Source organism: Bos indicus, chromosome 3, assembly GCF_029378745.1.
Source record: "Bos indicus isolate NIAB-ARS_2022 breed Sahiwal x Tharparkar chromosome 3, NIAB-ARS_B.indTharparkar_mat_pri_1.0, whole genome shotgun sequence".
Taxonomy (NCBI): Eukaryota; Metazoa; Chordata; class Mammalia; order Artiodactyla; family Bovidae; genus Bos; species Bos indicus.
The window spans coordinates 24,113,249-24,125,961 of record NC_091762.1 but is presented as its reverse complement, the minus strand read 5'-3'; the positions used below and the strand labels follow the sequence as shown (position 1 = coordinate 24,125,961).

Below are 12,713 nucleotides of genomic sequence, written 5' to 3'. Positions count from 1 at the left end.
CTTGGCATGCTATATCCATGGGGTCACACAGAGTTGGACATTACTGAGCAACACACACACACACACACAGATTTGTGTTTAACCTAAGAGAGAAGAGCCTAGAACTATGCCCTGCTCATTTATATCCATTCTAGTTCTTGTTATGATGCATCAATCAAAGCCTCCACATGCTGAGAGTCTGGTCATGGAGGCATGGCTCCAAGACACAGACTCTGATTGAGCAGGCAGAGAACAGAAAGACTATATGTGCAGTGGGAGTTCAGGGAAGGCCAGGTCAATGTGGAATAGGGGGTTGGGAGAGGCTTTCCAGAAGAAAGGCGCCTCCTGCTTGTCTATACTGCCTCACCAGCCAACTGACCCCACAAGTGATTTCTTGGGACCCAATGAGGTCCTAGACCTGTGCCAGGAATCTAGAGGTCCCAGCAGCACCTTCATGCTGGAGAATGATCCCACCAACAGAACATCTCTTTGTTGTCCAGCACAGAATCCGCCTCCGTCCCCGGTACCTGAAAGATGTGTCTAAGGTGGACATGCGGACCACCATCCAAGGAGCAGAGATCAGCGCTCCCATTTGTATTGCACCCACAGGTTTCCACCGCCTCGCCTGGCCTGATGGAGAAATGAGCACAGCCAGAGGTATGAGCTGCCCCCACCTTGAGGCTCCCCTCCCAAGGCCCTTTAGGTGTGCAGACATGTCCTTCAGGGCAGGGGCAACCAGCTTCTCTATGGAAGACGCTTATGGACATGAACCTGGTTGGAATCAAGGATAGGAAAAGGAACAGTTAAAGCTACATTTGCCTATCATTTCACCTAAGATTGAGGAAATACCAGTTTTCCATTATAAAGAATGGTTAGGGTGGGAGGGAGCTACAGATGAATAGGAGAGTATGAAAACCCCACCAAGCCATGCCAAGAAAGGGGCACTGGCCCTGTGGGGTAAGGGCTGCTTAGTGTGGCCAGCAGGGGGAGGCCTTTCTTTGAGCCCTCGTGGGCCAGGGCTGGGGCTAAATGCCGAGTCTCTTAATTCAGGACGAGGAGAAAGTCATGACCTTGCTCCTAACATGAGGTCCTAGCAGGTGCTCTCGTCCAAATGTTCCATTTCTCTTATCCTCTGGGAAAGGTTGAAGGCAGGAGGAGAAGGGAATGACAGAGGATGAGATGGTTGGATGGTATCACTGACTCAGTGGACATGAGTTTGAGCAAACTCAGGATGATAGTGAAGAACAGGGAAACCTGGTGTGCTGCAGTCCATGGGTTGCAAAGAACTGGACACAACTTAATGACCGAAAAACCACAGTTGATTTGATCATCTTATTTGAGAAAAAGTTTTCCATTGGCTTTTGTCTTCTTCCTAGTCCCATCTCAGTCTCTTCCCTCATTTGCCACCACCAAAAAACAAGAAGGGAGGAGAAGGGAAGAGCAGGGGGCAAAAATATTCCTGGGATTCATTTGTCATCTTCAACTGAAACCAAATCTTTTTTTCTCAAGTTGCCCAAGGGTTCCCTGGGGTCTTTTCCTTTGACTCTGTCATATAGGAAGTGATGAATCCAAGGATACTAGAGCTAAAGTGACATCCATCTGGTTAGGAACAAATTTGGCTGAGTTAAAATATGAATACCCTGTATGAATATGACTGCTCTACTAAATCTTCATGGTTGAGGGTGTTGGGTTGTTTTAGGCAGGAGAAAGCATTATCTCCTGTTGATGTTAGGAACTGAAATATTAATTGTGATTAGGTCAAAGTCTCTACCTGTGAGTTGTAGAATGGTAGTGACATTAACCTCTTGGGGAATCCCCTCCCTGAAAATGATTAAAATGAGAAATGAGAAAGGTGCAATTGGCACATCATTGTCACCATCGTCAGCATCGTCACCATCATCAACAACATTATTACCAGCATTTGTACAGTACCTCACTTCATAGCTTTAAAAAAAAAAAAGGATACCATAGCTGGTATCCTATTTAATCTTGCAACAACCCTATAAGAGTGATATTATCATTTTCCCCCTTTACAGATAAAGAAAAAGAGACTCAAGGCCACACAGCTAAGAAGTTGTAGAACTAGTTTTCTTCTACCTCCAGATAGCATGCTTTTTCTACTGCAAAGCTCAGTCTTCTCCTTGGAATTATGTTCTCAACCTTCACCTTCTTTAGTTTCTTTCTGCTTCATTAATGGATTCATAAGATGTCCATTTCCTATCTGAAAGCTGCAACATGTTCAAATGGTTTTGGGAAATGGTTTTGGGGACTCAATGTCATTTCTAGCCTGAAATATTTTAATGGAATACAGAGTTTATAAGACCAGTTATACAGTGGAGGACCCAGGCAGTCTGATCAAACACCTCTGATGCCTGCCCGATAGGGAAGAAGAATGAGGTCAAGCTTTATCTTCACTCACAGGCAAGCTGGCCAGAGGGAACACAGACCTATAGGGCATTTCACCCCAGTTCAGAATGTCACTGCCCTCCAACCTGAGCTGTATCATTTGCTTTACAGCTGCACAGGCAGCCAGTATCTGCTACATCACCAGCACATATGCCAGCTGTAGCCTTGAAGATATCGTTGCTGCTGCCCCCAGGGGCCTGAGGTGGTTCCAACTGTATGTGCACCCGAACCGGCAGATAAACAAACAGATGATCCAAAAGGTGGAATCCCTGGGTTTCAAAGCTCTGGTCATCACTGTGGATGTACCCAAAGTTGGCAACAGACGAAATGACATTACGAACCAAGTGGACTTGATGAAGAAGTTATTGTTGAAAGATCTCGGATCACCTGAGATGGTAGGAAAGATACCAGAGCCGGGAGGGCAGGTGTAACGAGGCAGATTTCCATCCCTCTTTCCTCTCTTCTTTCTTTCCTCAAGAAGTCATTGTTCTGTACCTGTTCTGTGCCAGGCACTAAGGATGCAGCAGTTCAAAAAGCAGATGGAGTTCCTGCTGCTCAGAACTTCCAGATAAGCAGAATATAAGACAAATTGTTCTCACCTCTGGAGCTGGCCAGCCTGTCCCCAGAAGTGTTCTGGGCAGGTCTGGATGTTAGGAAATAAGAAAGCTAGGGAAAGAAGTTTTTTGGGTTTTTTTTTTCATGAGACAGAAGAGTAAAAGTTTCTTCCAACATTTTCTACTTTATGGCACACTTAGAAAACGATCATACATAGATAAATGGACCATGTGAAAAAGATGCTCCTATTCAAGGTGAATGCCTATGGAGCAGGACTGCCTTGAAAACTGGGCAGCAGTATCTCTGCACACCTGGAACTCATCCATGGGGCACCAGAGAGCTACAGTGTAGTTTTTTGAACAAGGTGACTACAAAGGCACTTCGTCCATTAAAATCCTTTAGTCCAATGGGATGAAGTGTCCCAGAGAGAGAAAGCTGTGGTAAAGTTGGAATCCCTTGACTGCATTAGAAATAATGATACCAGCCTTTTCAGCCAATGAGCAGCTGCGATATCCAGCCAAGTGACTCAATAGTTCTACCCTTTAGCCACAAATTGGCCTTGAGGGTTTCTGGTATCTTAGCTCAGATTCCAGGGATACCTTGGGGCCTATAGATATTTGATTCACATGGTGAGCAAAGATAAATATGGGCTTCCCAAATGACTCAGTGGTAAAGAATCTGCCTGCCAATGCAGGAGACACAGGAGATATGAGTTTGATACTTGGATGGGGAAGAGCCACTGGAAAAGGGAATGACAACCCACTCCAGTATTCTTGCCTGGGAAATTCCATGGAGAGAGGAGCCTGGCAGGCTACAGTTCAGAGGGTCACAAAGAATTGACATGACTGAGCAGGCACGCAATACTGACTTAAGATTATTGAAGTCTTGCTTAGTTATTGTTACCTTGTACATATCTCAGTCACAACAATCACATTGGCCTATAAATGTTTTTGCTTATCTATCTCACTTAATAAACTCTGAGATGTGGGGGGGGGGGGTTGAAAGTAAGGACTGTGTCTCATTTGTTTTTGTGTTCCCAGGTCTTAGAAAAATTATTGAGCAGGGACACAAGTAATGGTTAACAAATAAGCAATGGGAGTAGAAATTCTTTAACAAAAGTTTTGTTTGGAAAGGAGCTAGACGTAGTGTTGGCTTTTATGGTTCCTCTTTTCAAGCTTACAAATGGCGGCTTTTCAAATGTGCCTCGTCTTTGGAATGAGAGTCTCAAAGGAATTCAAGGCTAAGGTTCTCTTATTCCCCACAGGGAAATGTAATGCCTTATTTCCAAATGTCCCCAATTGACCCATCCATCTGCTGGGAAGATCTCTCCTGGTTTCAAAGCATGACTCGATTGCCCATCATCCTTAAGGGGATCTTGACAAAAGAGGACGCAGAGTTAGCTGTGAAGCACAATGTCCATGGCATCATTGTTTCCAACCATGGTGGGAGGCAGCTTGATGAGGTTCCTGCTTCAGTAAGTAGAATGACTTCAGAGTGGGTGTGTCTGTAAGTGCTGTGTGTGTGCACATGCATTTGTATGTGTGTCCACAGCAAGGCACTCTGTGATATTTGGTGCTCGTTCCCCTCTCCCTAACCGACTATGTTGGTTATATGTGTGTATATATATATATGAAGGTTATATGCGTGTATATATATATGAAGGACTTTTAATCATTAATAATAGTCTAGTGTGTGCCAGGCTATTCTTACAAACTCAACATATGTCATCTCTAAAGCGCACAACAGTCCTGCATTATTATCCCTACTTAACAGATGAGGATACTGTAAGATGTAGAGATGTTAAGTAACTTGTGAGTTTACACAGTTAATAAGTGGTTAAGGTGAAATTTGATAGAAGAGTTGTTCCCAAGGCATAGTGGTCACCTGCCTTCTGGAAGAAGCATTCAGCTGGAAGCTTGCCTGTCTGCATGGATTGGAACCTCATATTTTCTCATATGACACATCCCAGGAAGAAATGGTGCCTCACTTAAGCTAATAAATAACTTTCACAGTAAAACTTAAAATGCTCTATGAATCTTTTGCTAAAAATCCAAGACAGTCTAAATTTTCCCCTAGCTTATGAATTTGTCCATTAGAGATGGAGTCTGGGGAAAGAAAATGAAAAGGAGGGAGGCAGAGAAAGAATTTTTAAAGGAAGTTCATTGATTTCATGGAGACTGATAGCTTGTATTTTTCAAGGGATTCTTCTATGCTGCTTGACTCATTCTGAGAAATGGAAGTGAGTTTTTTTCCTCTTAAGGGTTTTTTTTTTTTTTTTTTTTTTTGGTCTTTTAAGTAGGACATATTCACTGCAAGTAAATTGTAAAATATATCTAAACAAAAAGAATTAAGATAAAAATCATTATTATTAATGACAATAGTTTGGTAATCAACTTAATGTAAATGTAACATTTTAGGTTTGAAAACTATATATGATATTGTGCAATTTTCTTCTCTTCATTTATCAATATATCAAGAGCATCATTTTACTTCAATAAATTCGCTTTTGTTTTTAATGGTGTATAGTATGAATGGACAATTTATATGACCACCTTCCTATTGTTTAACATCTGGATTGCTTCCAAGGGTTCACTCTTTTAAACAATACATCAGTGACCATCCTGAAATCTTTAGCACATTCTCAATTTCTCCTTTAAAAAGAATTACAGGAAATAGAAAAAGCTAACCAGCCAGTTTATACATTTCAAGGTTTATGAAACTTGGAGGTTTCAAATGCCAATCACTGGCCTCCTCCTCTCTACCAGGTTCTACCTCATAGCAAACAAGCATGGGTTGAACTACAGGGAATGGTCAAGCCTTCTACTTCCCATCCCAACTCTTGACCTAAGACTTTAGGAGAATGTAGGTCTTCAGAACATGCGCTGAGCTCTCTCACCCAACTCCATCAAGGATACCCATAAAGCCATCTCTCACGTATCCAGTAATTGACAAAATAGAGTGTGCAGAGCATAGCAGGTTCTGAGCTGACCCAACTGTGCTGACAATAAGAACAGAAAGCAAAGAGCCCCTCACCAACCAGCAGCAAACAGGGTAGAATACTGACTTTTGAAATAACTCTAATAAAACATTACGTAATTGGCTGTCTCTCATTAATCAGTTTAGCTAGTCTTGCTCCCTCAGGGAGTTCTGAGAGAGGAGTGGGGATAAATGGCCCACTAATTTTCACACTGCACTTCCTCAAAAAAGAATGAGCAGTGAGGAAGGAAGGTGCCAGAACAAAAAGAGTTTCTTCTGCCCCATCACACTGATCAACATGCTGTTCTCCCAGGCCATCTGACCTAACAGCCAAACCCAAGATCATCCAGGGACAGTACCAAGATTAGTGGGAGGCTAGTGAAAGACCCACCCTTGGCTCAAAATTCAAGAAGATGCCAAAAAAAACTGAATTAGGAATAATAGTTTCATGCACCATTTGAAAGATGAAAATTAATGCAGAAAAAATCCACAGTGAATAGCAACAGTTTTAACAGAGATAGGATCTGATCCTGCACTTGCATAATGTTGCCTCACTCATTTCACTGTAACCTGGCCCTGGTTCCAATAAAGTTTTATTTATAAAAACAAGCCCCCAGCTTGCAGGTCAAAGTTTGCCATTTGATTTTTATAAACATTGTATTCAAATATTATTTATATTTTTGACACCCTTTAAATTTTGTGCCTGGGGTAAGTTGCTCACTCTTCTCAACCCAGTCCCTCCTTGTGAGGGGTGTGACTGTCTCAGTGATAGTCCATCTCTGTAATGTTTCATATCTAACACTCCTGTGCTTCCTTCCAGAACCAGGGGAAAGCTAGCTTTGGCCCCAGAAGACTCTAATGAATGCCCTATTGTGGCTTATCAAAAGTTAACTCTCAAGCCATACTGAGTGAACCGCAGGCTGAAATTCACCCCCTACTGTGCTTCTTAAACTACTCTCAGTTCCATTGTCCAATGTGGCTCACTAGAAGGGCTTTCCTGGTAGCCCAGACAGTAAAGAATCCCCCTGCAATGCGGGGGACCTGGGTTGAATCCCTGGGTTGGGAAAATCCCCTGGAGAAGGGCATGGCTACCCATTCCAGTATACTTGCTTGGAGAATCCCCATGGACAGAGGAGGCTGGCAGGGTGCGATTTATGGGGTTGCAAAGAGCTGGACACAACTGAGCAACTGAGTGCACAGGGCAGAAGAGTTTGCATGAGTACATTTCTTTCTTTCTCACAGCATGCCCATTCAGGAGACGTGGGTTTGATCCCTGGATCAGGAAGATCCCACAGGCCACAAAGCAACTAAGCCCGAGTGCCACAGCTATTGAGCCTTCTGTAGAAATGTTTCACATAGTACCATGGTGGGACTGTAAAAATACCGATTTTGATGCACATTCTCTCCAGTCTTTACATGTAGGTTAACAAAATGTTCAATTCTCCCCCACCCACTTGGAAAGTACAAAGCTCTTTCCTCCCTGATTTCATACTCTGCTTGGTCTCACCAAAGGATCTCATTCAGGCAGAATTCAATCGACTCCTTCCGCTGCAGATTCTACTCCTCCTCTTCAGTTATTCCTCAAAGAGACAGAACAGGAGCCCTGAGGCAGTTCCAGAAACTTTTCCTTCAGGACCCTCCCCCCAGACTCTGCCATCACCCCTCCTTACAGACTTGGAGGTGCCCAGGAACATAGCTCAGTCTGGGGCACCTTATTTCGACAGGGCTGTTGACCACACAGCTGGGAATGAAAGAGAAAAAAAGGTGGGAGAAAAGATCCAGTTGAGAGAGGCAGCCAGAGTGATCAGGTGTTTTTGTTTTGTCTTTCTAAGGCTTCAACCAAGCTCTTACAATGTTACCACTGCCTTTCTCTCCCGTGTCTCAGATACCCCGTAAGGGAGTCAGGAACAAGTTGCTCAGATGTGTTGTGTCAGGAATAAGTTACAGCCCAGTTACATGGAACAGGCTGTGGTTCAGACACTAGGGTCACGGTTAATCGCATTTATTTTGCCAAAAAGACTTAGGGCCTTAGCAATGGAGAACATTTCTAATTGTGCCACCTTAGAAGCAGAGAAAGTGGAAGAGAATCAAAAGTCAAAATGTCCTTTAAAAAGAAGAAGATTAAAACATTGTGTGCAGCCTGGATGGGAGGGGAGTTTGGGGGTGAGTGGATACATGTATATGTATGCCTGAATCCTTCTGCTGTCTACTTGAAACTACCACATTGCTACCTGGCTATACCCCAATATAAATGTTTGTAAAAAATAAAATGAAATAAAAAGAACAGGTGGCACTACTGCTAAAGAATCTCCCTGCCAATGCAGGAAAAACAAGGAACCTGGGTTCAGTCCCTGGGTTGGGAACATCCCCTGGAGGAGGGCATGGCAACCTGCTCCAGTATTCTTGCCTGGAAAATCCCATGGACAGAGGAGCCTGGAGGGCTACAGTCACGGGGCAGTAAAGAGTCAGACACGACTGAGTGACTCAGCACACAAAAGCGAACACTACAAATGGAAAAATGCCCCCTTGGGGATGTTAAGAAATACCAAGAATTTCTTCCAAGCTGTAAACACCTGAACTCTGGTGGAGCAGGAAAGGGCAGGAGCGGGTAGCCTAGAAAGAGTCCCTGGGCCTTGGGAATGTAGCTACCCTGCTTTGACAGCATCTGCAGCCTCAAGCATAGAAGCCTGAGGCATTGCCCCAGCTTAGACCTCCTGGAGCCAGCCAAACCTGGGGGGCAGTGCTGTCCCGTGACACCCTGAGAGTCCAAAAGGAAGTCTCTGAGCCACACTTGTCTCTTGTTTTCAGATCGATGCCCTGACAGAAGTGGTGGCCGCTGTGAAAGGGAAGGTTGAAGTGTACCTGGATGGTGGGATCCGGACTGGCAACGATGTGCTGAAGGCTCTAGCCCTCGGGGCTAAGTGCGTTTTTGTGGGGAGACCCATTCTGTGGGGTCTTGCCTACAAGGTGAGAGTGGTAAAATGAAAACCAACCGGAAGGCACCCCACTTCTCATTTGTTTCCACGTGCTTCTGTGGTTTAACCCCCAAGTTTAACCAGTTTTTGGAGGTGCCACAGATCCTGAAGGACAGTGACACCTCACCTGCCCCTCCACACTTCTTCCACAGCATGTTGTAAATTTTCAAGAGCTCTCAGCCCCACCTTTTTACTCTTTGCTTTCCTTTATTCCCAACATAGTTCAAATTTCACAGATAGCCCCCATCCGCCCCACCACAGCTCTGAGCTCACTTAGAAGTATTTTTTAATGTTTATTTACTTTGCTGCACCAGGCCTTAGTTGCATCACGCAGGATCCTCAGTTTTGTTGCGACATATGGGTTCTTTAGAGGAGGCACACGAACTCTTAGTCAAGGTGTATGGGATCGAGTTTCCTGACCAAGGATGAAACCCATGCCCCCTGCATTGACAGCATGGACCGCCAGGGAAGTCCCCTCACTTAGTATTGAAACTCAGCCTGTGGTCAGGATGTTCCTTCATGCCACTTTGAGTCTCCTCTTTTCTCTGTCTTGTGAGCAGGGTGAACATGGTGTTAAGGAAGTTTTGGACATTTTAAAAAATGAATTCCACACTTCCATGACCCTGACAGGTAAGTTTTTACCATGCTTTTCCTAACTCAGAGCTAAAAGCAGGCTGTCTAAAGAACAGAAGCTCGGGCCCTTCCTTCTCATTTGCCTCTCCCAAACCCAGAGAGAGCACAGAGGAAATCCCTGAGACAAAGTGAAATGAAAGTGTTAGTCTCTCAGTCGTGTCTGACTCTTTGTGACCCTGGGGACTGTAAACCTGCCAGGTTCCTCTGTCCGTGGGATTTCCCAGGCAAGAACGTTGGAGTGGGCAGCTATTTCCTTCTCCAGGGGATCTTCCCGACCCAGGGATTGAACCTGGGTCTCCTGCATTACAGGCGGACTCTCTACCATCTGAGCCAGTTAAGCACAAATTCAGAATGTGATACCTCTGCCACAAAAGCAAGTGCAATTTCAGATTGTGGTAAAGAGGGTCCCATCTCACTTTGGCCTGCTCAGATCCCATCAAACTTGTCAGATGTAGTTCTTGGGGTGATCTTTAAGTAAGATTCATGGATTGTTAAGAGTAGGGAAATTAAGTCACAGGGAAAGCATGGAGGAACTGTAAAGGTGGAAGCAAGCAGGATGACAGAACAGAGAGAAGGAAAAACATCATCCTGAGTAACCACAGGCAACAAGACAAACTTGAACGTCTCAGAGTTACACACAGGCAGGTATCAGGCATAAACGAGGTAACTATAAAGCAGTGTTCATAAAAACTTACATGTGTTCAGCAAATCCATGTGATCACTGGAATCCAGTGATCCTGTGAAATAGTGGTTCTCAGATAATGATGGTAACTTCCTTCTTCAGAATCATTTAGTTTGGGGGTGGGGGGTGGCTTATCCTTTTTTCTCACTGGCACAATGATGCAGGGTTGGTGTTGGAGGTGTTCAGTACTCAGGGATCAAGGATGCTAAATGTTCTAAAATGCTTGGAGCTGTCTCATAGAAAATTAGCCTGCCCAAATGCCAGTCATCGGTAGCTCTGTCTCTGACTGTCTTTGTCTGCTGTAGATGGTAATAGATTGTAATGTGAGAGGCAGACAAGATAAAACCCAAATAAGACCTCCATTCATGCCTCAATTCTAAAATTTGGTGATAATAGGAACTTCCTCCAGAAGTAACAAAATAATGAATCCAGAGATCTGAAGTGGAGTCGTTTTTGTGCCATTGACTTATTTCCACAGATGATGCTACCAAGTGTCTGCCATCTGCCAGGCACAAGGCAAGGTGTCCAGGTCTTTTCTAGTCTGGTTTTCATCAGCTATCTAGACAAGTATCTTGTACTTAGCATCCAAGCTACATAGTGTTCACTGGGGCTGTGAACTCAGCCTTTTGGGCTTAAGTAGTTTAAGCTAGAAAACTTAGACCAGCATTAATGCCAGTCCCTTTCAACTGAGTAGATTAATAGGAAAAAAAACTGGGGGAGTGGATTAAGGCATCATGGACCAGGACTCTCCATCTGGGGCCAAAGCCTATGAAGATAAGTCAATAAATAACCCAAGGTTACCAAGTCTCTCCCATGAGGGCGAGGAGGGCACAAGTGTGAACAGATATCATGTTGATGTCTTTTGCCCTTGGGAGGGAGAGAGAGATGGAAAGATCTATGAGTTTCTGCAGGTTCCGAGAGATTGAGGTGACTTCTGTTGCTCCCCCAAATATTTTCTCCTGTCTTTGTGACATTATGTCTGACCTTTTAAAACAGAAGCCTGGAGGGGGAATTCACAATAACAAAGCTTTTTTATTCCACCAAAAGTTTATACTTAACAACCACTGGGATGGAAATAGAGACTGGAAAATCTTTTTCTGAAATAAAGGGTAGAGAGCCCTCTTCTTAAATGGGGTCAGGAAAAAAAAGAAAGAGAAAACAGGATGATGAATACTTTTATGCCTAACTTTTTATATTTCTTTCCTTCTAATTGTTCTCCAATGAGAATGTATTGTTTAAATGCAGAGAAAAATGACTAATCAACAACTAAATGTGGGATAGGCAGGAGGGTTTGGGGAAGAAGGGAAAGAAGAGAAAATCTAGGCTGAAGGACATCCCTCAGCATTCTCTGTGGGTATCGGTCCCGCAGGAAAGACTCCCCAAGCTGATCCCTGGGGAGAAGGGGGTCTCAGGTGAGGAGGGCTGTGTTTTCAGTGGAACTCACTCAAATAGAAAATCATAATGTGAAACTCCATAGAGTTTCACATTCAGTTCAGTTCAGTCGCTCAGTCGCATCCGACTCTTTGCGACCCCATGAACCACAGCATGCCAGGCCTCCCTGTCCATCACCAACTCCCACAGTCCACCCACACCCATGTCCATTGAGTCAGTGATACCATCCAACCATCTTATCCTCTGCTGTCCCCTTCTCCTCCTGCCCTCAATCTTCCCCAGTATCAGGGTCTTTTCAAATGAGTCAGCTCTTCACATCAGGTGGCCAAAGTATTGGAGTTTCAGCTTCAACATCAGTCCTTCCAATGAACACCCAGGACTGATCTCCTTTAGGATGGACTGGTTGGATCTCCTTGCAGTCCAAGATCAGCCCTTCCCTGCACAATGCATGTAAGATGCTTGACACAAAACCAGCACCCAGGAGGTGATCAGTCAATATGACTTCTCTATCCTAAACCTCGTGGAGATGTGTGACATTTTTCCTCTGTAACCTTGTGACATCTCAGCCCTGAGAAGAGAACCCTATTTGCATGTGAAATCAAAATAAGCTTAGAAATCATCTTTTCCTAATTGTGAGACCACATGCCAAAACTGTACATATAGGAACGTTACAATCCCAATTTGTCTTGGAAAACAAAACTGTGCACATATAAATCATGTGTACATAGACCTCACTTAGGTCTCATCTCTTGTAAGGGACAGGGGCTGAAACAGAAGATTCAATAGGGGCTGAATCTTCTTGAGTTTTATTGCTCGAAACTACCCACTCTGTTTTAATTTAGCCAAAGTGTTTTAGTGTGAATATCCTCCTAATTTACAGTAATGAAAAAAACATGAGTACCTTGTAATTATGAATTCATTGTTAAACCTTTAGTGAACCTCTACCAAGAACAAGGCAGTGTCCCTGGTACCATGTGGACCAAGACTCCATCTGCTGAGCTCATGCTGATAAGTAGAACAAGGGCTTACACGGGATGCTTCAAAGTGTCTCAAAATGGTATCACACACTTCGATGCAACTACTGAGACATTTTTGCATAGTTTAAATATTTATTT

At 43.9% G+C, this 12,713-nt stretch overlaps 1 protein-coding gene across 5 annotated transcripts in view; it reads left to right on the top strand.

Moving 5' to 3' along the window:
• The window catches only part of HAO2 (hydroxyacid oxidase 2), a 37,944-nt gene that overhangs the window by 16,644 nt on the left and 8,587 nt on the right, over nucleotides 1–12,713 (top strand). For 3 of the 5 annotated variants that reach the window (XR_011565712.1, XM_019956714.2, XM_019956715.2), the window contains 5 exons: nucleotides 485–636; nucleotides 2,497–2,780; nucleotides 4,205–4,414; nucleotides 8,725–8,883; nucleotides 9,452–9,521. Coding sequence is in view for 4 of the 5 variants with exons in the window: in XM_019956714.2 (XP_019812273.2) it covers nucleotides 485–636; nucleotides 2,497–2,780; nucleotides 4,205–4,414; nucleotides 8,725–8,883; nucleotides 9,452–9,521 (875 nt within the window). In the remaining variant the exon portion in view is untranslated. Of the gene's footprint in view, nucleotides 1–479; nucleotides 637–2,496; nucleotides 2,781–4,204; nucleotides 4,415–8,724; nucleotides 8,884–9,451; nucleotides 9,522–12,713 lie in introns of all 5 variants that reach the window. The other 2 variants (XM_019956718.2, XM_019956717.2) reach the window with 1 other exon arrangement.